Here is a 25,184-nt window from a genome sequence, read left to right on the forward strand (position 1 = left end):
TAAGAAACTTCATAAAGATGATGAATTGTTCTTACAACAAAAAACACATATGTATATTCACGCCTTCCATTTTTGCAAGTATGGTGAGCACCTACTTGCTGAAAACAAAATAATGAAGTAAGAAAAACTTCTGCCTAAATACATCAACAAGCTGACAAGAAAGTGACGTATCTTCAGAGGCCAAAATCTAAGTGAAAGTAGAAAGCTGAGTACTAAACCAACCTTTTTCCCAAAGACATTTGCCTAAATCAATTAAAGTTAAGCATCACCTATAAAAGCCTCAGTGAGAACAGAAGACCCACATAAAACCTAGATTCCAACATATTAATAACTTCCAGTAAAGTTAGAAGTATGTTTAACCAATGACCCAGAAATTCCAGATTTCTGCCCACAATATGTTCTTAAGCAGCCATGAGTAAGAACACTCACAGAAGCACTACTAGTAACGGTAAAAACAAACAGCAATGAAAACACCAAAACAAATTCCAATGTCTACTAAAAATAAAAGTTAATTAGGTGGGTATAATCATACAGGAAAATGAACTACTGCCACATGCAATGACACAGATGTATCTTAAGAACATTTCCATCAAGTAAAAAAAGCAATTCACTAAAAAATATATACTGTTACATTTAGACAGTTTGATTTTATACATATATATGATAGATCTATCAGGGAAATGGTAAGCACAAAACTCCAGGGAATGGTTATCTATGAGAGAGGGAAAAGAAACTAGATTGGGGAAAAATGTAATAGAAGATGCAAAGATATCTATAACCATTTATAAGCATTCCTTTATATAGTCAACATTTCATTAAATAGCCTAAACAAAAATATTCAGACCATCAAAACACATCAAGATTAAAACTTCTCATACTCTTAAGACACAATATCTTAAAATATTTTTACTGTTTTAATCCCACATATAAAATTAGTTAGCTAAAAACTCTGATTCTACCTTTCCAATATATCTCAAATCTATCCTCTTTTCATTCTCACTGATACTATCCTAAGAAGTTTAGTTTATTAAAATCTCTAACCAAGAGTGCTGAAATAATCTTCAAATTGATCTCGCCTCCACGATTTCTTTCTCCTTCTTCAATACCTCCTTCAAAGTGAACCAAATGACTTTCTAAAATACAAGTCAAATGTTACCATCTTTCCCTTCCTATCAAAAATTCTTTAACAACAAATGACCTAGCACACTGTACAAAGGCCTTCCCCAGTCTGGAGTAAGATATCTTACCTCAACTCTTACTATATTCACACCCTAAACTCTACCCTTAGTTCAGTTCAGTTGAGTAGGTCACCTGTGTCCAGCTCTTTGCAACCCCATGGACTGCAGCACGCCAGGCTTCCCTGTCCATGACCAACACCCAGAGCTTGCTCATATTCACGTCCATTGAGTCGGTGATGCCATCCAACCATCTCATCCTGTGTCACCCCTCTCCTGCCTTCAATCTTTCCCAGCATCAGGGTCTTTCCTAATGAGTCAGCTCTTCACACTGGGTGGCCAAAGTATTGGTGTTTCAGCTCCTCCCTACCCTTAACCCACCCTCAACTCAAAATCCCCTGGACTATTCAGTAATACCAGGAAGGATTAGTCTTTCTAATGTTGGAATAATCTCAAATACACTTCCCACCCATATTCTTTGCATGCACTAATCATAATCATGCTTTAAAACTCATTTTAATTTGCATCTTCTGTATACTTTTTCAGTGTTCAACCATTGAAAATTCCAGCCCAACACTTCCCTAAACTGGAAGAGGAGCAAAATTCTCACCCCACATATCGCCAAATACCGTAACTAAACCTCTCTCATGAGGTTCAAAACCTTCCATTTAGTTATAATTAGGTGTGTATGTTTTAACTCTTATTCCAGTCTAAGTTCCTTTAAAACAGGAATCCTCTTTAACACCTTATATTAATAGGCACCTAAGTATTAAATGGAAAAAAATCAAGAAGCTACACTTAATTTTGGAAGTTAAGTAAAAATTAAGCTATTCCAAATTCAAATTTAAAAAAAAATTTGTAGGACACATTAGTAGGACACATTAGTCCTACAACAAGCTTGAAGAGAACACTATAATGAACGTGGCCCATGGAGGTTTAAGTAAACTTAGGTGAATTTATACTAAGCACAGTAGTGTGGAAGTTTGTCTACAGTGTAATAATTACAAGTGCTTTTTAAAAAGAAGTTTTAGTGCATGTAATTGATATGCAGGTTAAAATTTGAAACTCCAGGGCATTTACCATGGCCTGAAAGGATTTACATTTCTAGGTTATAAATGCTACCAAAGTACATGAACAGTACATGCCAAAGGGATTTTCTGCTCCTCAGCCACATTTTGGCTGACTATAAACACTTCAACAGGAAACTCCTCTAGGATGGCTTCCCTTGAGGAAGAGCAGAACTGACTTAAAACAAGTTTAGTTTAGTATAGCAGAGGGCCTCATAAAACCCTGACTACTGCTAAACAAATCAACTATGAAGAATAACCTTTCCATGAATACCAAGAAAAAAGTTTTTCATTTCTTATTCATGCATCTTATCAATGGTACAAGCAACTAAAGGCCATTATACTGGACCTTAATGAACAATATTAATAATTAAAATAGAATTAAAAATTAAACCCAAATAAGAAACTCCCTATCATTTTCTCTTCAAAGTTAAGCTAGGTGGTATCAACTTTATTTTCCTGACAAATTATCTTCTTCATTACCACAAACAAATTTATTCCTTCTTTCTACAGATTCCAAAATAATGTCCTATTATTATGCTTTTCAGAACCTTGAATTTTTATTTATTCCTTACTATCTTCCTTGCTCTCATCCTACAAGGATTTCTTAGAATTGTTTTTCTTCAGAAATAACTTCATAGTACATTTTAATAGTAGTAAGCAATGAGTCAACATTTGACTACTGCAAAATTTTAGAAAATGACACATTAAAGGATAACTTTTAAAAAATTACTATGGCAGAAACCAACACAATATAGCAAAGCAATTAACCTCCAATTAAAAATAAACTTAAAAAAATAAAAATTTACTGACAAATATGTTGTTATGCTTCATCGCTGTTTTTCCATATATCAGTTCAGTTCAATTCAGTTGCTCAGTTGTGTCTGACTCTTTGCGACCCCATGAATCGCAGCACGCCAGGCCTCCCTGTCCATCACCAACTCCCGGAGTTCACTCAAACTCATATCCATTGAGTCGGTGATGCCTTCCAGCCATCTCATCCTCTGTTGTCCCCTTCTCCTCCTGCCCCCCCAGTCCCTCCCAGCATCAGGGTCTTTTCCAATGAGTCATATATAAACAGTACTAAATAAAGAAATGACTCTTGAATACACAATATCATAAAAAGCTACCACTTCCAAATGTAAATGCAGTATCCTGACATGGAAGCTGCAAAATTGTGAATTAAATTCAGTCTCCTCTAAGACTGTCTATTGAGGATCCTTCTCTTTTTAAAGTCACTATTAAAAAAAAAAAAAAAAAGCTATTTCTGCATGAAAAAAAAAGCTACTTTTAAATGGCATTTCCCTAACAGCAGTTTCTGTCATAGATTTTCAGTATCTATGTTTAAATTCTATACTTATACAATTCTCTTACAAAAAATAACACATTTCTTTGTTTTTACTTATGAATGGTGAAACAGATCATTTTTCCAAATTCTTACCTGAATAATTGTGGCCAATATGTTTACATAATTACTTTCAGTCTGATAGAGCTCTTTTGCAACTTGCCACCTGGCTGACTGCTTTGAAGGAACTGGAGTAGAATTCTTAGTAGACTTAGTACAAGACTTTGGTGTTTCTAAAGGAAAAAGGAGGAAAGATTTAAAATGGAAGCCAGATATAAGCACCAAACACTGTACAGATTTAACAAAAAAAAAAAAGAGAGAGAGCGAAGGGTATCTATTCTTATAAATATACCACCATATATATTTTCATTAAAGTAGAGTTTCATCCTAAAATAAGGCCAGAAAGGAATAATTGTCATGTACTCTTCAAAAACGTCAAGATCATTAAGAAACAAAGAAATACCGAAAAGAAGAACTGTTCCAGATAAGAAGAGACTAAAGAAAGATAACACAATTTATAATCCTGGATTGAATTTTAACTCAGAAAAACCTTTTTGCTTTTGCCAAATAGCATGGTAGGATATTAGTGGAACAACTAGTAAGATCTGAAGGTCTATAGAGTAGATCAATGTTAAATGTTAATTTCCTAATTACAATTAACCTAATTAGACTCACTCCTCCATATTCAAAGCAAACTATTTCCTAAAAACTCATTCTGTATGCTGTTACAAGTATTCTTGCTCCTCTTGTAATAAATCTCAAATCCAGCTCAGCTTTCTACACCTATCTAAAACTGACTTTTAATTCCTTCCATGAATATTTAGTGACTACCTGTTCTATACTAAGGGTTTGCCTGGTGGCTCAGTGATAAAGAACCCAGCTGCCAGAGCAGGAGATTCAGGTTCAATCCCTGGGTTGAGAAGATCCCCTGGAGAGGGAAATGGCAACCCACTCCAGTATTCTTGCCTAGGAGGTCCCATGGACAGAGGAGCCTGGTGGGCTATAATACATGGGGTCCCAAGAGTCACACATGACTTTGGGACTAAACAACAACTCTATTCCAGGCACTGGGAATAAAGCAGAGAAGACAGACAAGGTACTTATTCTCTTCAAGTTTACATGCTAGTGAAGAGAATAAAACAATAAAGGAGTAAACAAACAATTTCTAACAGTGGTAACTACTACTGAAGATGACAACCCACAGTCAGGTTGGTAGGAAGGAGTAGTGGGACAGGGCCTTACCTTTACAGAGAACCCGGTAAGATTTCTTTAAAATAGGGAGAGCAAGTATAAAGTTCCCGAGGTATGGTTTTAACAGTAGAAAAATCTGAAGAATAACAGACACTGTGACTAATACCCAGAGAGCATTAGTGGAGGACAGTAGCACATGACAGGAGAAACAACTGAGGAAGGGTTACCCAGGAACCTGAAGCTGTGGCAATACAGAGCTTACTGTCTGTGCAGAGAACAGTATGTGCTAATTTACATGTTTTTAGAGACCTCTCTAAGTGCTGAATGTAGAAAGGCAAAGATGAATATAGGGAGACCATCTAAAGGACCATTGCAATTATCTAAGAGAGACTATTTACAAAGAAAAGGTTGATAAAGGAAGGGTAACAAAGGAATAGAGATTGAATCAAGATTTCTAATGTGATTATGTGAAGAACAGCTTGTGTATTAGACATGAACAAGGAGGTGTGAAGAATACAGTTGAACAGGAAAAACCTCAAATTTGGGCATCATCAGCTATAGAAAGAAAAGCCATAGAATTAAATGAGATCACTTAGGAAGAATTCAATGGAAAAGAAATGACTCAGGAATAACATTCCACATTTAGAGTTGGAAAGGTAAGTTAGGCCAAGGAGAAAGACAAATGAGTGATATACAAAAGCCAAAATTTAAAAATGTGTCCAGGAAGGAATAGCTGCTCATGTGCTGAAAGCTGTTGACTATACAAAAACTGTCAGGCTCCCCAGCAAGAGCACTGAAATTCAATTGGAATGAACTGAAGACAGTAAAAAGAAAGGAAATGAGACAATGGGTCAAGATAAATCCTTCAAGAGTAGTTATATGAAAGGGAAGAGAGAAATAGGATAGTCAGTGGAGAGTATTATGAAGTCAAGGGAAGGTTTTGATTATTCCATAAATTAGAAAACAACATACTTGTGTGCAGACTGAAAAAAAAAAAAAGAGGGGAAAAAACTGAAGATCAAGGTACAAGAACTAATTATATGCAGCTTCCTATATCAGCTGATAAACAAAGTAAGTTCACCTTTTTCTGACTTCATTGTACCTATTTTCTCCATTATTCATGTGACATCTCCTGTGATTCTTTGTGTTAACAATCTGCTCTCTGAACAGCTCTATCACTTTCTAGCTGTGTGACTCTAGACAAGTTTTACTTCTCTAATCTCAGTACAGTCATCTGTAAAACAGGAGCAATAAAACTTATCTTATAAACACACAAAACATACAACACTTAGCATGCAACTGTTAAATCTAAGCATTTCCACGTGCCTCTTCTCCTCAGCTAGAACAAAGGCCAGTCACTATCGTATGGATTTATCTACATTCTAATAATTATTCTATTCCACTAAATTTAAAGATTTAAAAATGTGAATTACCTCCATAGTTAATGCTAGATTCTGGTGTGTTGGAGATATCTAGGAGTGACCCTATAGAAAGGGAATGTTCAGCTGATGGGCGCTTACGGGGAGGGAAAGGTGACGAGTCTGCCTCTCTTGAAAGCTGAGCAAGTGTCTCTTTTAAACGACGTCTTTTGCGATTGCTGTTTGGGGTATTTAGAGAAAGCAGTGACACTGATTTCTTGAGCTCAGGTGTATTAGCCTGTAATCAAAAGCACAAAAGCTCAATTTTACTTCTGTGGTTCTTTAGTGAGACAAGAACAAAAGAAAAACACACTTAAGAATCTGATAAAATCTGGGTTTTGCACAATAATTTTACAACTACACATTTTTCCACATAATTCGGCTGCTTCATAAAACATAATAATCAAAGGACTATTGTAATTGTCTAACCACTAACACCTAATTCTTTTTCTCCACAGTAATATTACCATTACATATTTGCCTATAAGCTTGTTTATAATCTACTCTCCATTAGACCATAAATTCCGGGGAGGCAGGGACCATTCATTCATATTTTGTTCACTGTATCTCTGGCAGTTAGCACAGTGCCTGGATACAGTGCTCTTCAATATTTCTCAAATACCACTTGATTTTTTTTTAAACTGTACTGTCTTTAAAAATGCATTGACAAAAAAAAAAAAAAGGAAAAAAAAATGCATTGATGATGTTGCACAAGGGCTTTCACGAATTGAGGTGAGCACGGGCTCTAGGCTTGTGGGATTCAGTAGTTGTAGCACATGAGCTTAGCTCCCCCACAGCATGTGGAATCCTTCCGGACCAGAGATCAAATCCCTGAATTGGCAGGCAGGTTCTTAAGCACTGGACTGCCAGGGAAGTCCTACCATTAGATTTTTTTCAGAGTTCTCTCTTGCAATCTGAGGCATATTTTTTAAACTTTAGGCTCAGAAACTTGTATTGAGAATAAGAGCCCAAAGAGAACATAACAGAGTATATATTTAGATTTTATACTTCACCTTCAACATTCCATTCAAAATTATTAAATCCCAAACTGAAGTAAATTTTCCCTTGAAGCCTGCTTCTATATCTTTCTGTCACATTCTGGTGAACGACACCATTTTCACCAAGATCCAGCAATGAAGGCTGGATTTTCCTTGCCTATAATTCCTTCTACTACAGTCATTTTTTTAAATGACATCTCTCCCTATTCTTCAGTTGCTCCAATACTTACAGGACAAATCAAAACGCTTTAACATACTAAAAACTTGATTCTGCCTATTTAGTCAGCTTTATCTGTTGGCCACCTTTCCCACACTCTTTTCTGAAGCCATACTTTTAATGCACTTTTAAGCTTTCATACCCTCTCCCACCTGCTGTCTAACATGAATTTCCTTACTAAGTTAGCCAAGGAAGATGGCTCAGCATTTATTTGCTCTTTTCAATCCTTCCTGAGTCTGAGTTAGTGGCTAGAATACATACATTGCTCAATTATGGCACATTTCATCGTGTACTGTAATTGTATGCACATCTCTCGTTCCTTTAAGGTTCTAAGTTTTTTAAGATAGGGATGTTACGGTTTATAACAGTATCACCAAGAATTAGCACAGAATGACACAGATTAAAATAAGATTCAATACATTAAATCTCCATAGACTATCCCTCAATATCCAACTGTTTAATTATTCTGACATTCCTAAACATGACAAAAAAACATGATCTATGTGCTAATTATCCCAGGTTCTTTTGGAATAAAAAAGTGTCGTCTTCATACAATCAAGCTCACAGAACAAATGAAAAAAGGGACAAACAGCATACCTTTTCATATAAATACATAGTTTCTCCAGCTCGGGCATCCATTTGAATGCTTCCCCAGAACCACTAGTGGAAAGAAGACTTTAATTAATTTATCTCATCAGAAAAGCTATTACTAATGTTTTTTAAAAATCACTCTTATTTTACAATTACTTGCCTCTTGTTTCACAACATAAAGTTTCTTTGAAGGTTCAAATGGAAGTTCTTTTACTATATTCTCTTCAACTATAAGGTGAGTGCATCTTTCATCTCCAACTGGTAAATAGTTTCCTCCTAAAGAGGAAAGCATACAAGCATACATAAGACCAGCTGTTTATCCCCAGGCCCAAATTTTTTAAAGAGACATATTCTCGAGGAAGTGATTAGCATGAGTAGGGAATAAAATATGTTAGCTTTTAAATTATGCTGAATTCTACCTTGCATTTTAGTCATTTCTTCCATATTGGTTTTCTCTTCATCCGAAAATCCCAGGAAACTTAAAATGCAATCTTGAAATGGAGGAACTTTAAATTCATTTCTAAAGTCATCAACTGATGCACAGAAGTCCCTAAAAACAAAGTACACTCTTCTAAAACCAGCTTAACTGAAATTCAATATAAGTGAAGCAGATCAATTTATAAATCTACAGTAACTTTCAAGGTTTTAGCATAATCCATTTATTGAAAATATTTTACATTAGGTCCTGAAATGTTCATAAAAACTATAGCTAAAAAATAACTGATGTGTCCTCAGTCATCCCAGAAGTAACTTCCCACACAGTTTAATCACAGGTAATTGTTAAAGATGCAAATATCTGCTCTGTACATGAAATTTTATATGTATTACAGGGGTTCTACAGTTTCATAAAATCTTAAGTAATAATCAAGTACATGAGCAAGGAATTGTGAGACTGGAAAGCTTAACAAGGTTATGAAATGCAATTACCACTTAAAATGTAACCAGACAAACGTAAGAAAAAATATAGCACAACCCAAACATCCAGATGCAGTAAGCTATTACCTGATAATTTTAGAATGCTTTTATTGGTTATTAAATTATTTTATAAAATAAAGTTCAAAGATATCATAGATGTCTTTCCATTTTCAATAACTATAATAATAATAAAAAAATTTTTGTTCCTCCTATACTTTATTCCCTACGCTTCACGAAGATGGAATTAACTTTTCATATATTAATTTATGAATTTTGGGCACATGGGTTTCCTTATGACATGTGACTGATTCACATAATTAACAACTGAATTTCTAAATACTTACTGTTCATCCCGCCTTTCCCAAGCTTTATAAATCCATTCTGGTTTCATAATTGGAGTACCCAGGCTCACAGCTACCTAAAAACACAAACATTAATTATGATGCATTTTTACCTTAAATAACTGCATTCTTATAAAATATGAACAATTATAATTACATTCTTAGATCACTGCCCATCTGCTTTGTAACAAAATATAAAGAAAAATTAAAGAAAAAACTATCTTTCCATCATACAATCCAGGTTAAAATAACTTCCAAAACAAGTTCCACAAGGTCCAAGCTGTTTCATTTTATTTTAAATAAATACATCTCCCAAGTTGATTCAGTTCATCTTTATTACATTTCTATTTCTGTGTCTACTTAGAAGTATTAACCCCCATGATAGCACTAAGAGTTTAAGAGAATATATCTGATTAGGTCACCAAATCTTAGATATGAATTCTAAGTATACCTTCCAGGAATTCAAGATTACCCTAAACTTACCATTTGCTACATATATACACTGATGGAGGATGAGAACAAAGTGATAAACTCTTCAAGTGCGATCTTGAACTAAGACTTTAATCCCAATAAAAGTATTTTCTCCTGTTCTATAATTTTCACAAGTTAAATCTTGGAACTATTTTATAAGAACAAAGTTCTGCTCTAGATAAGAGAAAAATACCTACCTTCATCACCTTCTGACCCCCTTACTCACCAACGCTCATAGTAATTCTTTCCTAATATTACTCATCTAAAATGTTATTTACTTACCAACCTCCACTATCCTAATCATCTTTCAAGACCTAACTCAAGCTCCACTGCCTCCTTCAAACCTCAGGGGCCACACTCCTATGATTTAAAATTTTTTACTAAACACACATATAGCAAAAACTGAATTTCTGATCCTCAATAAATTGTGAGAGAAATAGACAAAATGAGAACACTTTCATTAAATCCATTACCAAACAGTGCTATATTGAAATACACAAAAATACTAAAATTTACATACCCTGAATTTTTCTCCTTGTGTACAATTTGCCACCAAATGTGTAACTTTTGAATTAAAGTCTTTTCTAATAACTCCACCCATGTGATGAACCAATGTCACCAATCTGACCTCAAAAGAAAAAGTAAACATTGGTTTTTTTTGATTAATATAAACAAAATTTTAAATGATGTTTATAGTTCATTTAGCATATACTGATTTCTATTTATCAGGTACATGAAAGAATTTTTATAAAGTTTATGTTAAAAAAATTAAAAGATTCATTTGCCTTACTGGCATAGGCAAAATCATACAGAGATAAGGTAGTTAAGATTAACATACAAAACTAAGTTAATTAAAGACTGGCTTTCACACAAGTGAAAAAGTAAAGATATTACTTCTTAGAGGTGGGTGGTGAAGTAAAAAAGCTTGTTGCTTTGCCAGGCAAAGGGGGACACAACAGGCTTGTGTCCCAAAAAAATGTATGTCCTCAATTTATTACTTTTTAAAAGCCAGGTTGTCATCACATCAAGATTCTTCCCACTGAATTCTATTAATACCCCATTCAGTCAGTTCAGTTCAGTCACTCAGTCGTGTCTGACTCTTTGCGACCCCATAAATTGCAGCATGCCAGGCATTAGCTCCAACATAAATAATTTTACAGATCAAAGAAAGAAATTTCTATGAATTCTCTAGAGCAATGAGAATACTTTAAGACTAGATATATATAATAAAAAATGGCAATGCATAAACAAAAACTTCAAATAATATGCTAATAAAATACTTAAAAAGACAATTTAAACAGACAGCTACGAAGTTTTCCTAATTCACAGACCAGCCACCCTAGACAAAACATTTGTTTGTTCACAAGGCTCTTCAGAGTGTTTCTTCACAAAGTTTAAGACCCCTTTCATACTCATAGTGGGCTTCCTGGTGGCTCAGACGGTAATACGTCTGTCTGTAATGCAGGAGACCCAGGTTTGATCCCTGAGTCAAGAAGATCCCCTGGAGAAGGAAACGGCAACCCACTCCAGTACTGTTGTCTGGAAAATTCCATGGATGGAGGAACCGGGTGGGCTACAGTCCATGGGGTTGCACAGTCGGACACAACTGAGCGACTTCACTTCACTTCACGTTCACAGTAATTTCTCCTTCAATATTTTAAAAATAAAATCATGATACAACTACCAAAAAAAGGCAAATTTATTTTTCTAGAGGAAATATTCTTTGACTAGAATGTTTTAAAATACTTACTAGTTCTTCTTTCTTCCTGAATCCAGTAAAACATATTACTAGATTCATCATGCTGGTACAATAGAGTGGGCGACATGCAAATGGCAGGGGCTGAAGGATACAATTTTAAATCTGTGAGACTCTCTACAGCAAAAATAGAACACATCTTTCTAAACTAAACATATTTCCCTCTCTTGCCATTTAACACTCCAAACCCCAAAATATACTTGCATCTTTCAACATGCAAGAAATCGCAAGGATCAATTTCACAATAAAAGTTCCCATGATTTCCCATATCATATTTGATACACATAATCTAAACACACTTTACTACTGCCAAATAAAACATAAATATCCATACCCACACCTTTGTTTCCAAAATGTACTTTGATACATGAGGTATTGTCTATAATAAAAGATTTCCATATACTACTGTAAATGCTTCAAATTAAAGTTAAAAGAGGTCAAAAATATTTTTCTAATAAATACTGATCATACATATACTTGAACCAAATATGATTCTAACTTTTCAGCTAAAAAATGGAGATAGTAAATAATTTAACAAATGATTTTATCTATCTATATATGAAAGAGAATGCTTAAAAACAGATATAAATTTAATTCCCACTATTGGGCAGAAATATACTTTTCCATAATCTTGGCCTTTAAAATGTTTATGTGTTTTTTAAAAACAAGACTTCTGAATCAAAACAGAAAACTAAAAGATTATAATGTGCTCATCATTAGTATCTATAATAAAAGAAGCACAAAGATCTAAGCAGTTTAAAGTTACTAAGGCAAGCTTAAGAATGCCAAAACAGAGCAATAAAATATGTATCACCTCTGCTACAACTTGAATGAAATGCTATTCAAAAACAAAAAGCTAAAGTAATTTCCCTAATTTATCAGTAGAAACTGATAAAAATGCAATTGTGGTAGCAGTTCTATGTGGAAGAAAATTAAAGTTTATGTACTTATATATACATATCTTTGGTACTCAGGTTTAAAGCAAATTATTTCTTCCCAAGATACTGCAGGTATTAAGATTTTGTATATACATATGATATTCTTCGGGCTTCCCAGGTGGCGCTAGTGGTGAAGAACCTGCCTGCCAATGCAGGAGATGTAAGAGACGGGAGTTTGATCCCTGGGTCAGGTTCGTTCCCTGGGTTGGGAAGATCCCCTGAAGGAGGGAGGGCAGAGAATCCCATGGCCTGGCGGGCCAAAGTCCATAGGGTTGCAAACGGTCGGACACAACTGAAGCGACTTAACACGCACGCACACACATATTATTTATGATTAAAGGACTTCTGAGTTCTACAGAAGGTAGTACTATAGAGTAGCCACTACTATTCCTATTTTAAATATTTCATATTCTCAACAATTAATGAGATTTTTTTGCAAAAAATTCATTAATAAAATTTTATTAACCTTGAAAAGTTATAATAAGCATATATTCCTTCTTACCTCTCCTTTTTCTGCACAGTTTAATACAACTGGTGGTCCAATAACTCTACAATCAGCCTTGTATAACTCATTAAAGACAGAATCCTGGAAGTCCATGACTATGAATACATTTTCAAATTCTGGAGAATCCAAACTTTTAACTTCTTCAACTGATTCCATCTTTACAAATGGCAGTTTAATTTCCTTGATTTTTTTCCATGGCATTATTAAGAAATAAAATTTATATATTATAAAATCAATTATAAATCTCTCTAAATAAGACCCCCAAATCAACTCAGTATCAACATTTTTATTTGTATATTTGTAGAAATGTAGAAACTTAAGTTTTAAACCATACAATGAGCATTATACTTAATAGTGAAGTCATATTTCTTTACTTATTTATATAAATATATCTCTACATTAAGATTTTAAATTTTGAAAATTATTATAAAGGCGTAAGTTTCTGACATGACTTGGTAGCCATTATAAAGCATCTAGTATGGATATAAAAATAGGGATGATGAATTTTTTAAGTACACATATTTTGATAGTAGGATGCCTTAGAAAGATATCCAGAGTTGCTTTTTATTCTGACTGAGAAAATGATGCCATACACATAGTTCTTCCTGCACAAATTATAGTCAGAAAAAAAGAAAAAAATACTATGACATGCAACATCTACAGAAAGTTCAGTATATATGAGGGAAATAAGAGGAACATAAGAAAATATGGAGGCAACTACAACTTTGTATACACAGGATTTAAAAAGACAACTTTGTAATGTACATCCCTGACAAAGAATGAAGATAGTTAAGGATCTACATGACTTGTATAAAAAGAACAGAACCATTTAAAAGAAAATTCAAATGGGGGAGTCAATATTTGGGCTTTACTTCCCAGGCTGATGTGAAGGGATGAATTGTGTATCCCAAAACTCATGTTGAAGTTCTAATCCCCTGTACCTCAGAATGTAACTATTTCAAGATATGGCCTTTCAAGATGTAATAAAGGTTAAATGAAGTCACATAGGTGGATTCTAGTCAGACTGTATTAGAGGTGGATAGGTGTCCTTGTAAGAGAGGACATCTGGACATACAAGAGAGATATGCATGCACAGAAGATGAGCCACATGAGGATAAAGCAAGAAGGTGGCAGTCATCGACAAGCCAAGGAAAAAGGCCTCAACAGAAACCAAACCTGCTGACACCTTGATCATGGACTTTAGCCTCCCGGAAAGTGAGAAAACATATTTCTATTGTTTGAGCCGCCCAGCATATGTTATTATGGAAACCCTCACAATCTAGTATTAGCTGGTATAGGGAATTAGAGATATTTCATACAGTGAGGTAAATTCCCTGATGACTGTCAAGTATTGACTTGCAATTGTAGAAGTAATGCAAGAATTTGGAATAAAATAAAATTATTGAGGAAAAAGTAGAGTTTAAAGTATTAGATCTTCACAAATACATAAGTGAAATGTCATTTAAATTTAACAATGCCAAATTACTCTATAAGGATTTCATTATTTATAAAACATTATAGTTTGAGGTTTCAGAAACATCCAAATTTTAAAATAAATGTCATAGTTTTCATTAATCTAGTTTCAGAGTGTTCAAAGTATACCTCACGTCTACTTTAGGCCCAATCACCATTAAGTGGACTATAGAATACAATCAAAGGAAGTGCAGCATGCCACATGCAACGAAAAGCTCGACCTACCATATTAACAATACTTTTTATTAATTTTTCATCCGATTTTCCAGGACAACTTTCTTTTATCTTTATAACAGGGACTTCCATTATGTTAATAGTCTGTGGAAAAGAGACTTAATTATGAGATTAAGAAAACTATAATTTATGCACTGATGGAAGGAAAATAGTCTCTTTAAAAATAAAAATAAAAAGTTCAATCTCCATACCTTTAAGGCTTTTATAAGTTCTTCTTGTTTTCCAGATTCTTGAACCAGTATGACTCTGGTTTCAATCTGAGGCATTTCTTCTATTAAAATTAAAAACGTTTAAGCAAAACACTTTTATTATTCACTAACATCGAAATCAGTAGTCTCCAACCCCTTTTTGGCTAGATCTATAATGTTTTCCATCTTTGAGATAATAACATTCCCTGAAATTAAAATGACTTAATTCCTGGCTTTTTAAAAAAATCTCATCAGGTATCATTTCAGAAGAGAAACATACTGTATTATAAACAAAGTATTCAAACATTAGCACTCTTCATAACCAAAGAAAGCATTCACCAACTTGCAGTCATCCTCTTAAATAGTGCATACAACTCTATGAAAGATACGTTAACACAGTGGAAAGGGAAGAAGTGGCTCTTCACCTACCAGTCCTAAATGAATATATTCTAGCTAACAATATTGCAGCTAGATTGCCCTCACATACAGCAAAAGCAATATCCAACAAGACACCCTCTCCTTCGAAGTTGGAAAATGCCAAACAATAATAAAAAAAATCTACTGCAACGGGTTTTTGTTAACAAATTTCTACGGAATGCCTGTACCCTAACTTAACAATATTACAGTCAAATCATAAGAAAATCGCTAGTCAGTGAGTTTAGGATTAAAAGAGTGATTCGGCATTTTAAAGCAGATAACATGTTTACCTTCAACACATGAGGCAGATCTAATACATAAGTTTTCCTTAGAAGTTTCGACAACTTTCGAATCAAAAATGGAAGAGTCTGCCAAGCCTGTACTGCCAGTAGTGGATGCTAATGTACTATTATCAGCCATTGTTTGTTCTCTTCTATGATGGCTGAAAAAAAAATGTAAATAAAATTACAAAAACCGAACATAATTGTTAGGCAAAAACAAGCATTAACACCTACAACTTACAAGAAATATCATTACCCGTTTTTTAAAAATACTGAACTGAAGGAAGTCAATCAACTTCTGAGGCTCAGTTTGCTCTTTATCTATAAAATAAAGATACTCTTACCTGACTCATAGAGATACAGTAAACTAACAATGTAACAAAATTACATTATATGTATAAAAGTACAAAAGTACAGGATATTACCAGACAGTCAAAAAGTACTCAAAATGTACTCATAAATACTACGATACCTCCCCCTCCATACCTTTGCCCTCATCCAAACTATTTCTCTTCCTATCTTCATTTATCATGTCACCATCATCCCCTAAATAATCCCAGTCAAAAACCTGATCCATCCTTACTCTTTCATCTACCTCATTTGCCCTCCCCCAAATTGCTATCAATCCCTCAAGCATCTCTGTATCTCTGGGATCCAGCCAGTCTTTTTGTGGCCAATGCCACAATGCCCACTTGGTGAAAAACAACAGTTCCAGACAACTGTCTCTATCACCAGTTTCTTCAGAGGTCACGATCCACATGGTTTTCAGGGTATGGTTCTAAAAATAAATGTGACCATGTTACTTCCCTCCTTCAAACTTGCATGAGAAGGGCTTCTTAGACAATCAAGTTCAAATTCACCATCCAGTTTACACTTTCATCCTAGCCCACTTATTTAACCTCACCTCCTCTGTTTCCCAAAGTCCATATGGACTGTACTGCTCCGGCCACAAAGAATTTCCCAGATTTTTGCAAACAACTTACTCCACACCTACTTGCATTTAATAGGGCTCAATTCTCCACCTAGCATGTCTTGACTTATCTTCTTGCATCACACCACTTGACTTATCTTCTGTAGATTTCTCCAAACTTCTCATATATAACTGGACTGCTCCCTTATCTGTATTTTCATATTACCTTACAAAAGTTTCTCCTCTAAAAGATTTCATGAGACAGTTAACAAGTGTCATTATGATCCTGGACTATGAAAGAAAATCTTTCTTTTTTAAATTTCTAGGACTTAGGAGTTGAAACGTTAAGCAAACAGGGAATAAAGAAAAAGCTGAATAGACCTTTATCAATTCAAACCGGAGTTTTTAATGTAAGTTTATCTTGAGGTAAATTTCCAGAATACTGGGCAAATACAAAGAAGAGGCCATATCTTATTTAAAGGTGCATACCTGATCTAATTTACCTTTTCCTACATTTTCAGAATAACAAAATACACAACTAACTTTCACTAGATTTTTAACAAAGTAATGTTTAAAGTATTATTAGCCTCATTTCTGCAAAGTGATATCAAACAGTGTGACAAGGTACACACTAATAATAGTAGACTTAAGCCTGATTATTAAGTGCACTAACTTATACTAGTTGCTTCAAAGTCAAGCAACTCAGCTTCCAGTCTCAACTCTGCACTTAGTAGGTTATATCTCAGTTTCCACACCAGGACTCAAATCCAATTGTGATAAACTTATTAGATGATGTCTTTACATGAGTGACAATTATTCATTCTCATGATGCAGGGAAACATTGAAGGCAGAAGGGGACAACAGAGGATGAGATGGTTGGATGGCATCACTGACTCAATGGACATGAGTTTGAGCAAGCTCTGGGAGTTGGTGATGTACAGGGAAGCCTGGTGTGCTGCAGTCTGTGAAGTTGCAAAGAGTTGGACATGACTGTGTGACTGAACTGAACTGATAATATTCACAATGTGAACATTTCCCATTGTTTTACCATACATCCACATCAATCATTATTTAAAGGCTCCCCAAAGGAGAGCTCCAATAGTTGTTAGTAAGAGTCTTAGAATAATAATAAATTCTATCTAGCCCTTATTTTTCTGTTACCTCTCACACTTAAATGTTTCCAGTGAAAAAGAAAGGCTCTAAACAGGCTTTCATTTCAAGTCCCCTTAAAAGGATGTTAAAAAGAAAAATCCACCACAACTACTAACCTATATGCTGCAACTACTGAAGCCAGGGCCCAACTACTGAATTTTTGTGCTTGGCAACAGAAGCCACCACAATGAGAAGCCACAAGAAATGAAGAGCGTAGCCCCAGATCGCTCACCACAACTCGAGAAAGACCCCATGCAGCAACAAAGACCCAGCGCAACCAAAAATAAAATTTTAACAAAAGAAAAATCAAGACATGATTGCTGCTTTAAGGAACATAAGAGCGAGTCTTTAATAAATCAAAAATACCATGAGTTCACATTTTTTCACTTATGCCTCTCTGTTTAAAGACCATCAAAATAGGGAAGTAACTAAAAAGTAAAATTGTCACTGATGATACTATGTATGATCAGTTTATTGCCAAAATAGCTTTTAGTCAGTTCAGTCGCTCAGTCGTGTCTGACTCTTTGTGACCCCATGAACCGCAGCATGCCAGGCCTCCCTGTCCATCACCGGAGTCTACCCAAACCCATGTCCATTGAGTCGGTCATGCCATCCAACCATCTCATCCTCTGTCGTCCCCTTCTTCTCCTGCCCTCAATCTTTCCCAGCATCAGGGTCTTTTCAAATGAGTCAGCTCTTTGCATCAGGTGGCCAAAGTATTGGAGTTTCAGCTTCAGCATCAGTCCTTCCAATGAACACCCAGGACTGATCTGCTTTAGGATGGACTAGTTGGATCTCCTTGCAGTTCAAGGGACTCTCAAGAGTCTTCTCCAACACCACAGTTCAAAAACATCAATTCTTCGGCGCTTAGCTTCCTTCACAGTCCAACTCTCACATCCATACATGACCACTGGAAAAACCATAGCCTTGACTAGATGGACCTTTGTTGACAAAGTGATGTCTCTGCTTTTTAGTACGCTATCTAGGTTGGTCATAACTTTCCTTGAAAAGAGTAAACGTCTTTTAATTTTATGGCTGCAGTCACCATCTGCAGTGATTTTTGAGCCCAGAAAAATAAAGTCAGCCACTGTTTCCACTGTTTCCCCATCTATTTGCCATGAAGTGACTATGCCAAAGTCTTTGACTGTGTGGATCACAATATACTGTGGAAAATTCTGAAAGAGATGGGAATACAGACCACCTGACCTGCCTCTTCAGAAACCTGTATGCAGATCAGGAAGCAACAGTTAGAACTGGACATGGAACAACAGACTGGTTCCAAATTGGGAAAGGAGTATGTCAAGGCTGTATATTGTCACCCTGCTTACTTAACTTATATGCAGAGTACATCATGAGAAATGCTGGGCTGGATGAAGCACAAGCTGGAATCAAGATTGCCAGGAGAAATATCAATAACCTCAGATATGCAGATAACACCACCCTTATGGCAGAAAGTGAAGAAGAACTAAAAGGCCTCTTGATGAAAGTGAAAGAGAATGAAAAAGTTGGCTTAAAGCTCAACATTCAGAAAACTAAGATCAAGGCATTCGGTCCCATTACTTCATGGCAAATAGATGGGGAAACAGTGGAAAACAGCTTTAACATTTAGAAAAAAGATGCATGCTAAAGTTACCGTGTATCAACAGTCTGATTACAAACTGAAAAGCACTAATAATTTTTTCACATTCATGTATTCTGTAAGCTTTTAAGATAAACACACACAAAAATTCAGTGTTCATAAACCCATACAGATTACTTTTCATCTGAGAACATACTCAAGGAGTTTTTAACTAAATACAACATATGCCTCTTTCCATAACAAAGATAAAAATCTGTCATTTAAACAAGTTTCCTTTTATTTTTTTAGGCAATCATCTTTCAGGGTGGAGGAGCTAAACGCCATACTGGACATGTTGGTGGTGTGATTGACAATAACACTGTTCACGTTACCTAATACTGTCATTAACAAAGAACTTTTATTTAACCAATTTATGGCACTGTTCTAAACCTTTTACTTGCATTCATTTAATCTTTGCAACAATCCTAAAGGGCAGGTACTGTTATTATACTCATTTTACAGATAAGAAACCTAGAGCAGAGAGATAAACTTCCCCCAGGTCATACTGTTGGTGGCAAAACATTCCATTCCGAGCCGCTTTCAGAGGCTGCGCTTTTAACCCTTAAACCCATACCCATCTGTACGCGGGGTGGAGAGCCGCAAAGTGCTGGCATTTTACATTAAATACTAAAAACTAAAGATGCCAGGAAGAATCCAAGACTGAAACCACTAAGTAATCTGAGATAAGCCCTCAAAGGCCACAGCTGCCGGCCCCCAGATCCGCAGAGCCCATTGTGGCTTGCCAAGACCCCCTTTCCGACAACTCCCCCCTTTGCCCAGAAACTCTTTCGGAAAAAATATCCAACCCGGCAAGAGATGACGAAGCATAGCAGCCAGGATGACCTCCAGCCCCCGGCCGCAACCCGGCCCCGCTGTTGGGAAGACGGCGGGGTGGTTTCCAGAGCCGGGAAGCCAGGGCTGGGTGCTCCGGAATTCGCGGTCACCGGGGCGGGGCCGTGGGGCACAAGCACAGCGGCCCACTGCTCTGGGGACGCCGGCCCACTCCCCCCTCCGCCACGCGCACCCACAGAGCCCTCACCACTCTCAAAGGACGCCCTGGAAGTTCCACCTTTTCAAGCACAGGTCCTTCTCACTGTTACCGCCATTCCTCGCCGGCCGCGGCCACAGCCAATTCAAAAAGTGAGTCGCTCTCTCTAAAAGGCATGCCGATTGGCGCGTGATGTCAACCTCTTTCCCATTTGCTGGAGTCTCCAGAGGGGCGGTGATTGGCCGCTGCGCACCTCCCCGGAGACGCTGACGGATTGGTCGAGCGTGTGTTTCAAATAAACCCAACGGCTCCGACGTCAGAACGTCACGAATTTGTAGAGAAGCGCCGGGATGCGACCGGTAGGTGGCGATAGAGGCTCCTGGGTTTCTGTGGGAGTGATTAGCAGGTGTGTCTGAGGCTACCGCTTGTTTACTCAGTAAACATCCCATTTCTAGGGAGAGGTTGAGTGGATTTTCGGTCCCCTCAGCTTTTCTTTTCTTTTTTTTTTTTAATGGATTAGACTCTGCCAGATCCCTTAAATGTAATCTGTGCCTTGACAGATGAATTTTTCCTCAGTGGTTCCTGTGAGTTGTAAGATTTTTCTGCCTGTATGCTTCCGGCTTCAGGAATTTAAACGTGTGTTAAGGGGCTTAGAGTTTGGTAGTTGTCTTGGTGTCCAACACATGGGAACTTGGGGTCTCGACAGCTGGACTTTCAGAAGCCACCTATTTATATCCTGACGTACGTAAAGCACTGTACTCTAGGGAATTTCACGCATGATTACAATAAATTCTTAGTGTTTCTAGCACTTTTTAAAATATATAAACTTGCATTTGAACAAATGTAAAACTATGGCACTAGATTCTAGAATTTTCTGAAGCCAAAGTAAATTGTTTCCTGCTGCACCCTCTCTTCCTCGAGGTCTTTTGCTGCTTTCCTCTGACGTCTAGCCAAGTTTATCATCTTTCCTATAATTCCTATTGCTATAATGAAAATCTTTTCTTTGTTTCCTATTAATAAATATAATGCTCTGTGCCACCGTCTCTTAAAAAAACACACCTCCCAAAGGTGAGTTCTGCATAGTTTCTAACTATTTGCTGGTTAAATAAAGGCAGAAAGGAGAACCCATTGCTAGAACATTAAATTTGGACAAGAGAAGGAAAACATACTTTGTAATGGAACACTTCCTAACATCTCAAACAGATCCTCAGTATTTAGAATTTTTCCCAATTTTGTCAGGCCACTTTAGAATGCCTGAAAAGCATATAATGCATTCCACAGAATGAGTGAAGCAGTGTGGTAATTACTGGTTTCCTTCTTCATAACTGAAGAATATTTACCTTCAGCCCTCCACTTAATGCCATAATAACTGTTACAGCAAGGACTTCCCTGGCAGCTCAGTGGTAAAGCCTCTGCCTGCAGTATAGGAGACACAGGAGACACAAGTCCAGTCCCTGGTCCGGAAGATTCCCTGGAGAAGGAAATGGCAACCCCTGGAGAATCCCATAAACAGAGGAACTTGGGGGGCTATAGTCCTTGGGGTTGCAGAGCTGGGCTCCATTTGAGCATGCACGTGAAGGTTACAGCAAAAGCAAAGAAAAACAGTCACTGAAATTTCACACACACACACAGTTATTTCACTGTGGAATGTGCTTTTGTATTTAAACAGGTGTGGAAAAACAGTTACTGAAATTTCAGGCACACAGCTATTTCACTGTGGAATGTACTTTTGTATTTAAACTAGGGTGTGCCCAGCATTCCAGAAAGCCTCCAGACTGAAAAGATATTAACCTAGTGAGGAAAGAGTCAAACACAACTGAGCATACACACAGTGAAGAAAGCAACTTATTTCCTCTGTGTATTGCTTCCTGTTAAGCTTTGTACACAAATTTATTGATTTCCTACAATGAATCACCACACAAATTGTATGATAGCCTACGAAAAGTTATAGTTTATTTTCTTGGCCCCACAACATGTGGGATCTTTGTTCCCCGGCCAGGGACTGAACCCATGCCTCTTGTATTGGAAGTACAGTCTTAACCACTAGACTGCCGGAGAAATCCCTATATTTAATTCCTTTTAAGGGATATATGGCAGTTTGACTAGCAAATAAACAGGCACTATGATGACTCGATGGACGTGAATCTCAGTGAACTCCAGGAGTTGGTAATGGACAGGGAGGCCTGGCATGCCACGATTCATGGAGTCCCAAAGAGTCAGACACAACTGAGCGACTGAACTGAACTGCACTGATGATGTTCTAATATTTCCTAATCTTGTGACATCCTTTTCATCTCCTAGGCACATAACTGCAGGCAAATAACTAAACTTTCTATGCCTCAGTTTGAGTTTTTATAAAAGGGCACTTACCTCATTACTGTTGTTGTGAGGATTAAAATTTGATATGTATAATTAAAACTTAGCAACTAAACAACAACAACAACAAAGCATATAATAAACATTCAATAGATGTTAACTGTTACTGTTATTTTTACCATTACTCTGGCTGCTGCTGCTGCTGCTGCTATTACCAACTCAGCTGCGGCCCTATAATTACCTGATGGGACTGATGTTTTCTACACTACCTTCTCAACTCTGACCATAGGAGCAAGGCTCCTATGTTTCTGTTCCCTTTGCCCCATCATTTCCCCAGCCACAAATCCTGCCAGACCAAGCTTGTTGTAGCAAAGACCTTCATCATGTTATTCTCCTACCAGAGAGAGGACAGTCCTTCTTCCACACCAAACCTGATCTCTCTTCTCTTTTAAGGGAAAGCTTGCAATGCTCATGATGTCTCCTCTTGTCTGGAAGATAAGGCCATCTTGTTGGTGGCCTTGGCCAGGTTTCTGTCCCCTCCCAAGGCAGGTCCCAGCCAAGATTTTTTATGTGATATGTGAATCTCTTCCTTCAGGTACCTTCACTGGAAATGTAGTTATTGAATGCATATATCAAGGGGACAAAACTGTTCACAGTACAGGATAGATAGATCAAAAATGAGAACTTCCTTGAAAGAATAGACCATTTAAAAATTCTTATGTCATTCATGACTCCTAAGATGCTGAATGAACAGGTTTCAAACAAAAAATACTGCAGAAATTGAATTAAATTTAAGTACTTAATATATTAAAGTGAGTGACATTTTCATCAAGCAATAAGATAACTTCTGAGGTGGGGAAATGAAATGTAGAAGATAGAACTACTGAAATTCTTCCTTTGAGGATCAACTTCCCTCCCTTCATCTCTGAATTGAGTGACACACTGGACCATCTTTCCTGACTCTAAACTTGTAGGTTTCTACTTCAGTTTATCCCCTCCTCTTTGTGTATAGTTTCTTCTTTTCCTTACTCCCTCCCCTGTCCATCTCCGTCTTCTTTTTTCATCAGTACTCCTTCAGGGCAGCAGAGAATGGGGAGTTAGAAAAGTTAGTTTAGAATTATGGAATATCTTTCTCCACCCTATACCCCCCACACGCACATTCACAAATATGCACATTGCCCATGCCATCACTCTTCAAATCAGAATGAACAAGATTTCTCATAGCTTTGCGATTTGTTCTGATCTGCTAATGAGAACTAGTATATCTAAAAGAATTATTAAATTTGTTGCAATAAATGGGCAATATTCATTGTGATGAACTTTGTTTCTATTACCTAAAGGTGTGATGAAATATGTTACAATTTCTAGGTTTTATTTTTAAGTATGAAATGTCATCAACCAATAATACTATTTTATAGTAAATTTTAATATTTCATTATAGGATTAAATGTTTTACCATAACTAGATATTGTAATGGCACACAGAACTCATGTAATTGTTTTTCTCCTATATTGTCATACTTTTCCCCTCAAAGCATTTATGACATACATAGCTATATATAAAGCCACACCGGGTACAGATACAAAGATTCATTTTATCCAAGAATTTATCATTTAAGAGTTTTGTTTCAAAATCTTTAATGAGTAGCCATGGAATTCTGTACTTTCTTGAAGTACAGTCATTAACATTTTCCAATTAAAATGTCATATTTCCAAGTTGGTTTTAATATAACATCTTCTAACCTGTCATCTCTGCCTGTGAAACAAGCTTTAGAGATTATAATCACTGTGATACAGAAGAAGTTATTTTATATACCTCAATAGTCAGTAATTAGGATATGAATCATTGCTTTATTTTTATGAATCATTAGGCTATAAATCACTTGAATAGATTTGCAAGACTATACAGATTTACCACTTAAAGTTTCACTTGAACAAATAGAATTAGCTTTCCTTGATGAAGCAAGAGGTTTCTAAATATGATGAGGCCATTTTTTCAATTATGTTATTTGATTAGTAAAATTTTAGTGGAAAAAGAAATCTCAGTTCACTAGTCTCATTCTTTCTTTTACAAATGAATATTACGACGGCCTACAACATAAAGCTTATATTCCTTTACCAAGGTCAGGTAACTAGTTAATGCCAAAACCAATATCAAAAATTATTTCTATTAAGCTATTTTGTCCTTTAATAAAGATAATAATAATACTAATTTATATTTCACATTAAACTTAAAAGTTGTTCTTGTTTAGTTGCTAAGTTGTGTCTAACTGTTTCGTGACCCTGTGGATTATAGCTCACCACGCTCCTCTGTCCATGGGATTTCCCAAGCAGGAGTACTGGAGTGGGTTGCCATTTCCTACTCCAGGGGATCTTCCCGACCCAGGGATCAAACCTGCATCTCCCGCACTGGCAGGTGGATTCTTTACCACTGAGCCACCTGGGTAGCCCAAACTTAAAAGTACCAATATCTTTATTCATACTGCTTATATTTTATTTTTGTATACATTAAGATACTCTCAGTCCCATAAGAGCCTTGTTAGTCATGTTCACCAATGTATTGATCTGTAGCATCTAGCAACGGTTCCTGGCACATAGGATGTTCTCAAAAGTTATTGCATGAATAGCATTGTAATTGATCTCCAAGAATCCATATTGCCTTCCTCTAATTAATTATCCA

At 36.3% G+C, this 25,184-nt stretch overlaps 1 protein-coding gene across 8 annotated transcripts in view; it reads right to left on the bottom strand.

Moving 5' to 3' along the window:
* The window catches only part of ECT2 (epithelial cell transforming 2), a 58,804-nt gene extending 38,468 nt beyond the window's left edge, over nucleotides 1–20,336 (bottom strand). Inside the window, exons 1-13 of one of the 8 annotated variants that reach the window (XM_060393588.1) lie at nucleotides 20,271–20,336; nucleotides 15,531–15,682; nucleotides 14,827–14,906; nucleotides 14,627–14,719; nucleotides 12,926–13,108; nucleotides 11,480–11,569; nucleotides 10,250–10,357; nucleotides 9,262–9,335; nucleotides 8,422–8,552; nucleotides 8,163–8,278; nucleotides 8,009–8,071; nucleotides 6,299–6,434; nucleotides 3,684–3,820 (exon numbers count right to left, since the gene is read on the bottom strand). In XM_060393588.1, the coding sequence (XP_060249571.1) occupies nucleotides 3,684–3,820; nucleotides 6,299–6,434; nucleotides 8,009–8,071; nucleotides 8,163–8,278; nucleotides 8,422–8,552; nucleotides 9,262–9,335; nucleotides 10,250–10,357; nucleotides 11,480–11,569; nucleotides 12,926–13,108; nucleotides 14,627–14,719; nucleotides 14,827–14,906; nucleotides 15,531–15,660 (1,341 nt within the window). In that variant the 5' untranslated portion in view covers nucleotides 15,661–15,682; nucleotides 20,271–20,336. Of the gene's footprint in view, nucleotides 1–3,683; nucleotides 3,821–6,211; nucleotides 6,435–8,008; nucleotides 8,072–8,162; nucleotides 8,279–8,421; nucleotides 8,553–9,261; nucleotides 9,336–10,249; nucleotides 10,358–11,479; nucleotides 11,570–12,925; nucleotides 13,109–14,626; nucleotides 14,720–14,826; nucleotides 14,907–15,530; nucleotides 15,683–20,270 lie in introns of all 8 variants that reach the window. The other 7 variants (XM_012099100.4, XM_060393583.1, XM_060393580.1 and 4 more) reach the window with 7 other exon arrangements.
* Nucleotides 20,337–25,184: the final 4,848 nt, after the last annotated feature.

Source organism: Ovis aries, chromosome 1 (genome assembly GCF_016772045.2).
Source record: "Ovis aries strain OAR_USU_Benz2616 breed Rambouillet chromosome 1, ARS-UI_Ramb_v3.0, whole genome shotgun sequence".
Lineage (NCBI taxonomy): Eukaryota > Metazoa > Chordata > Mammalia > Artiodactyla > Bovidae > Ovis > Ovis aries.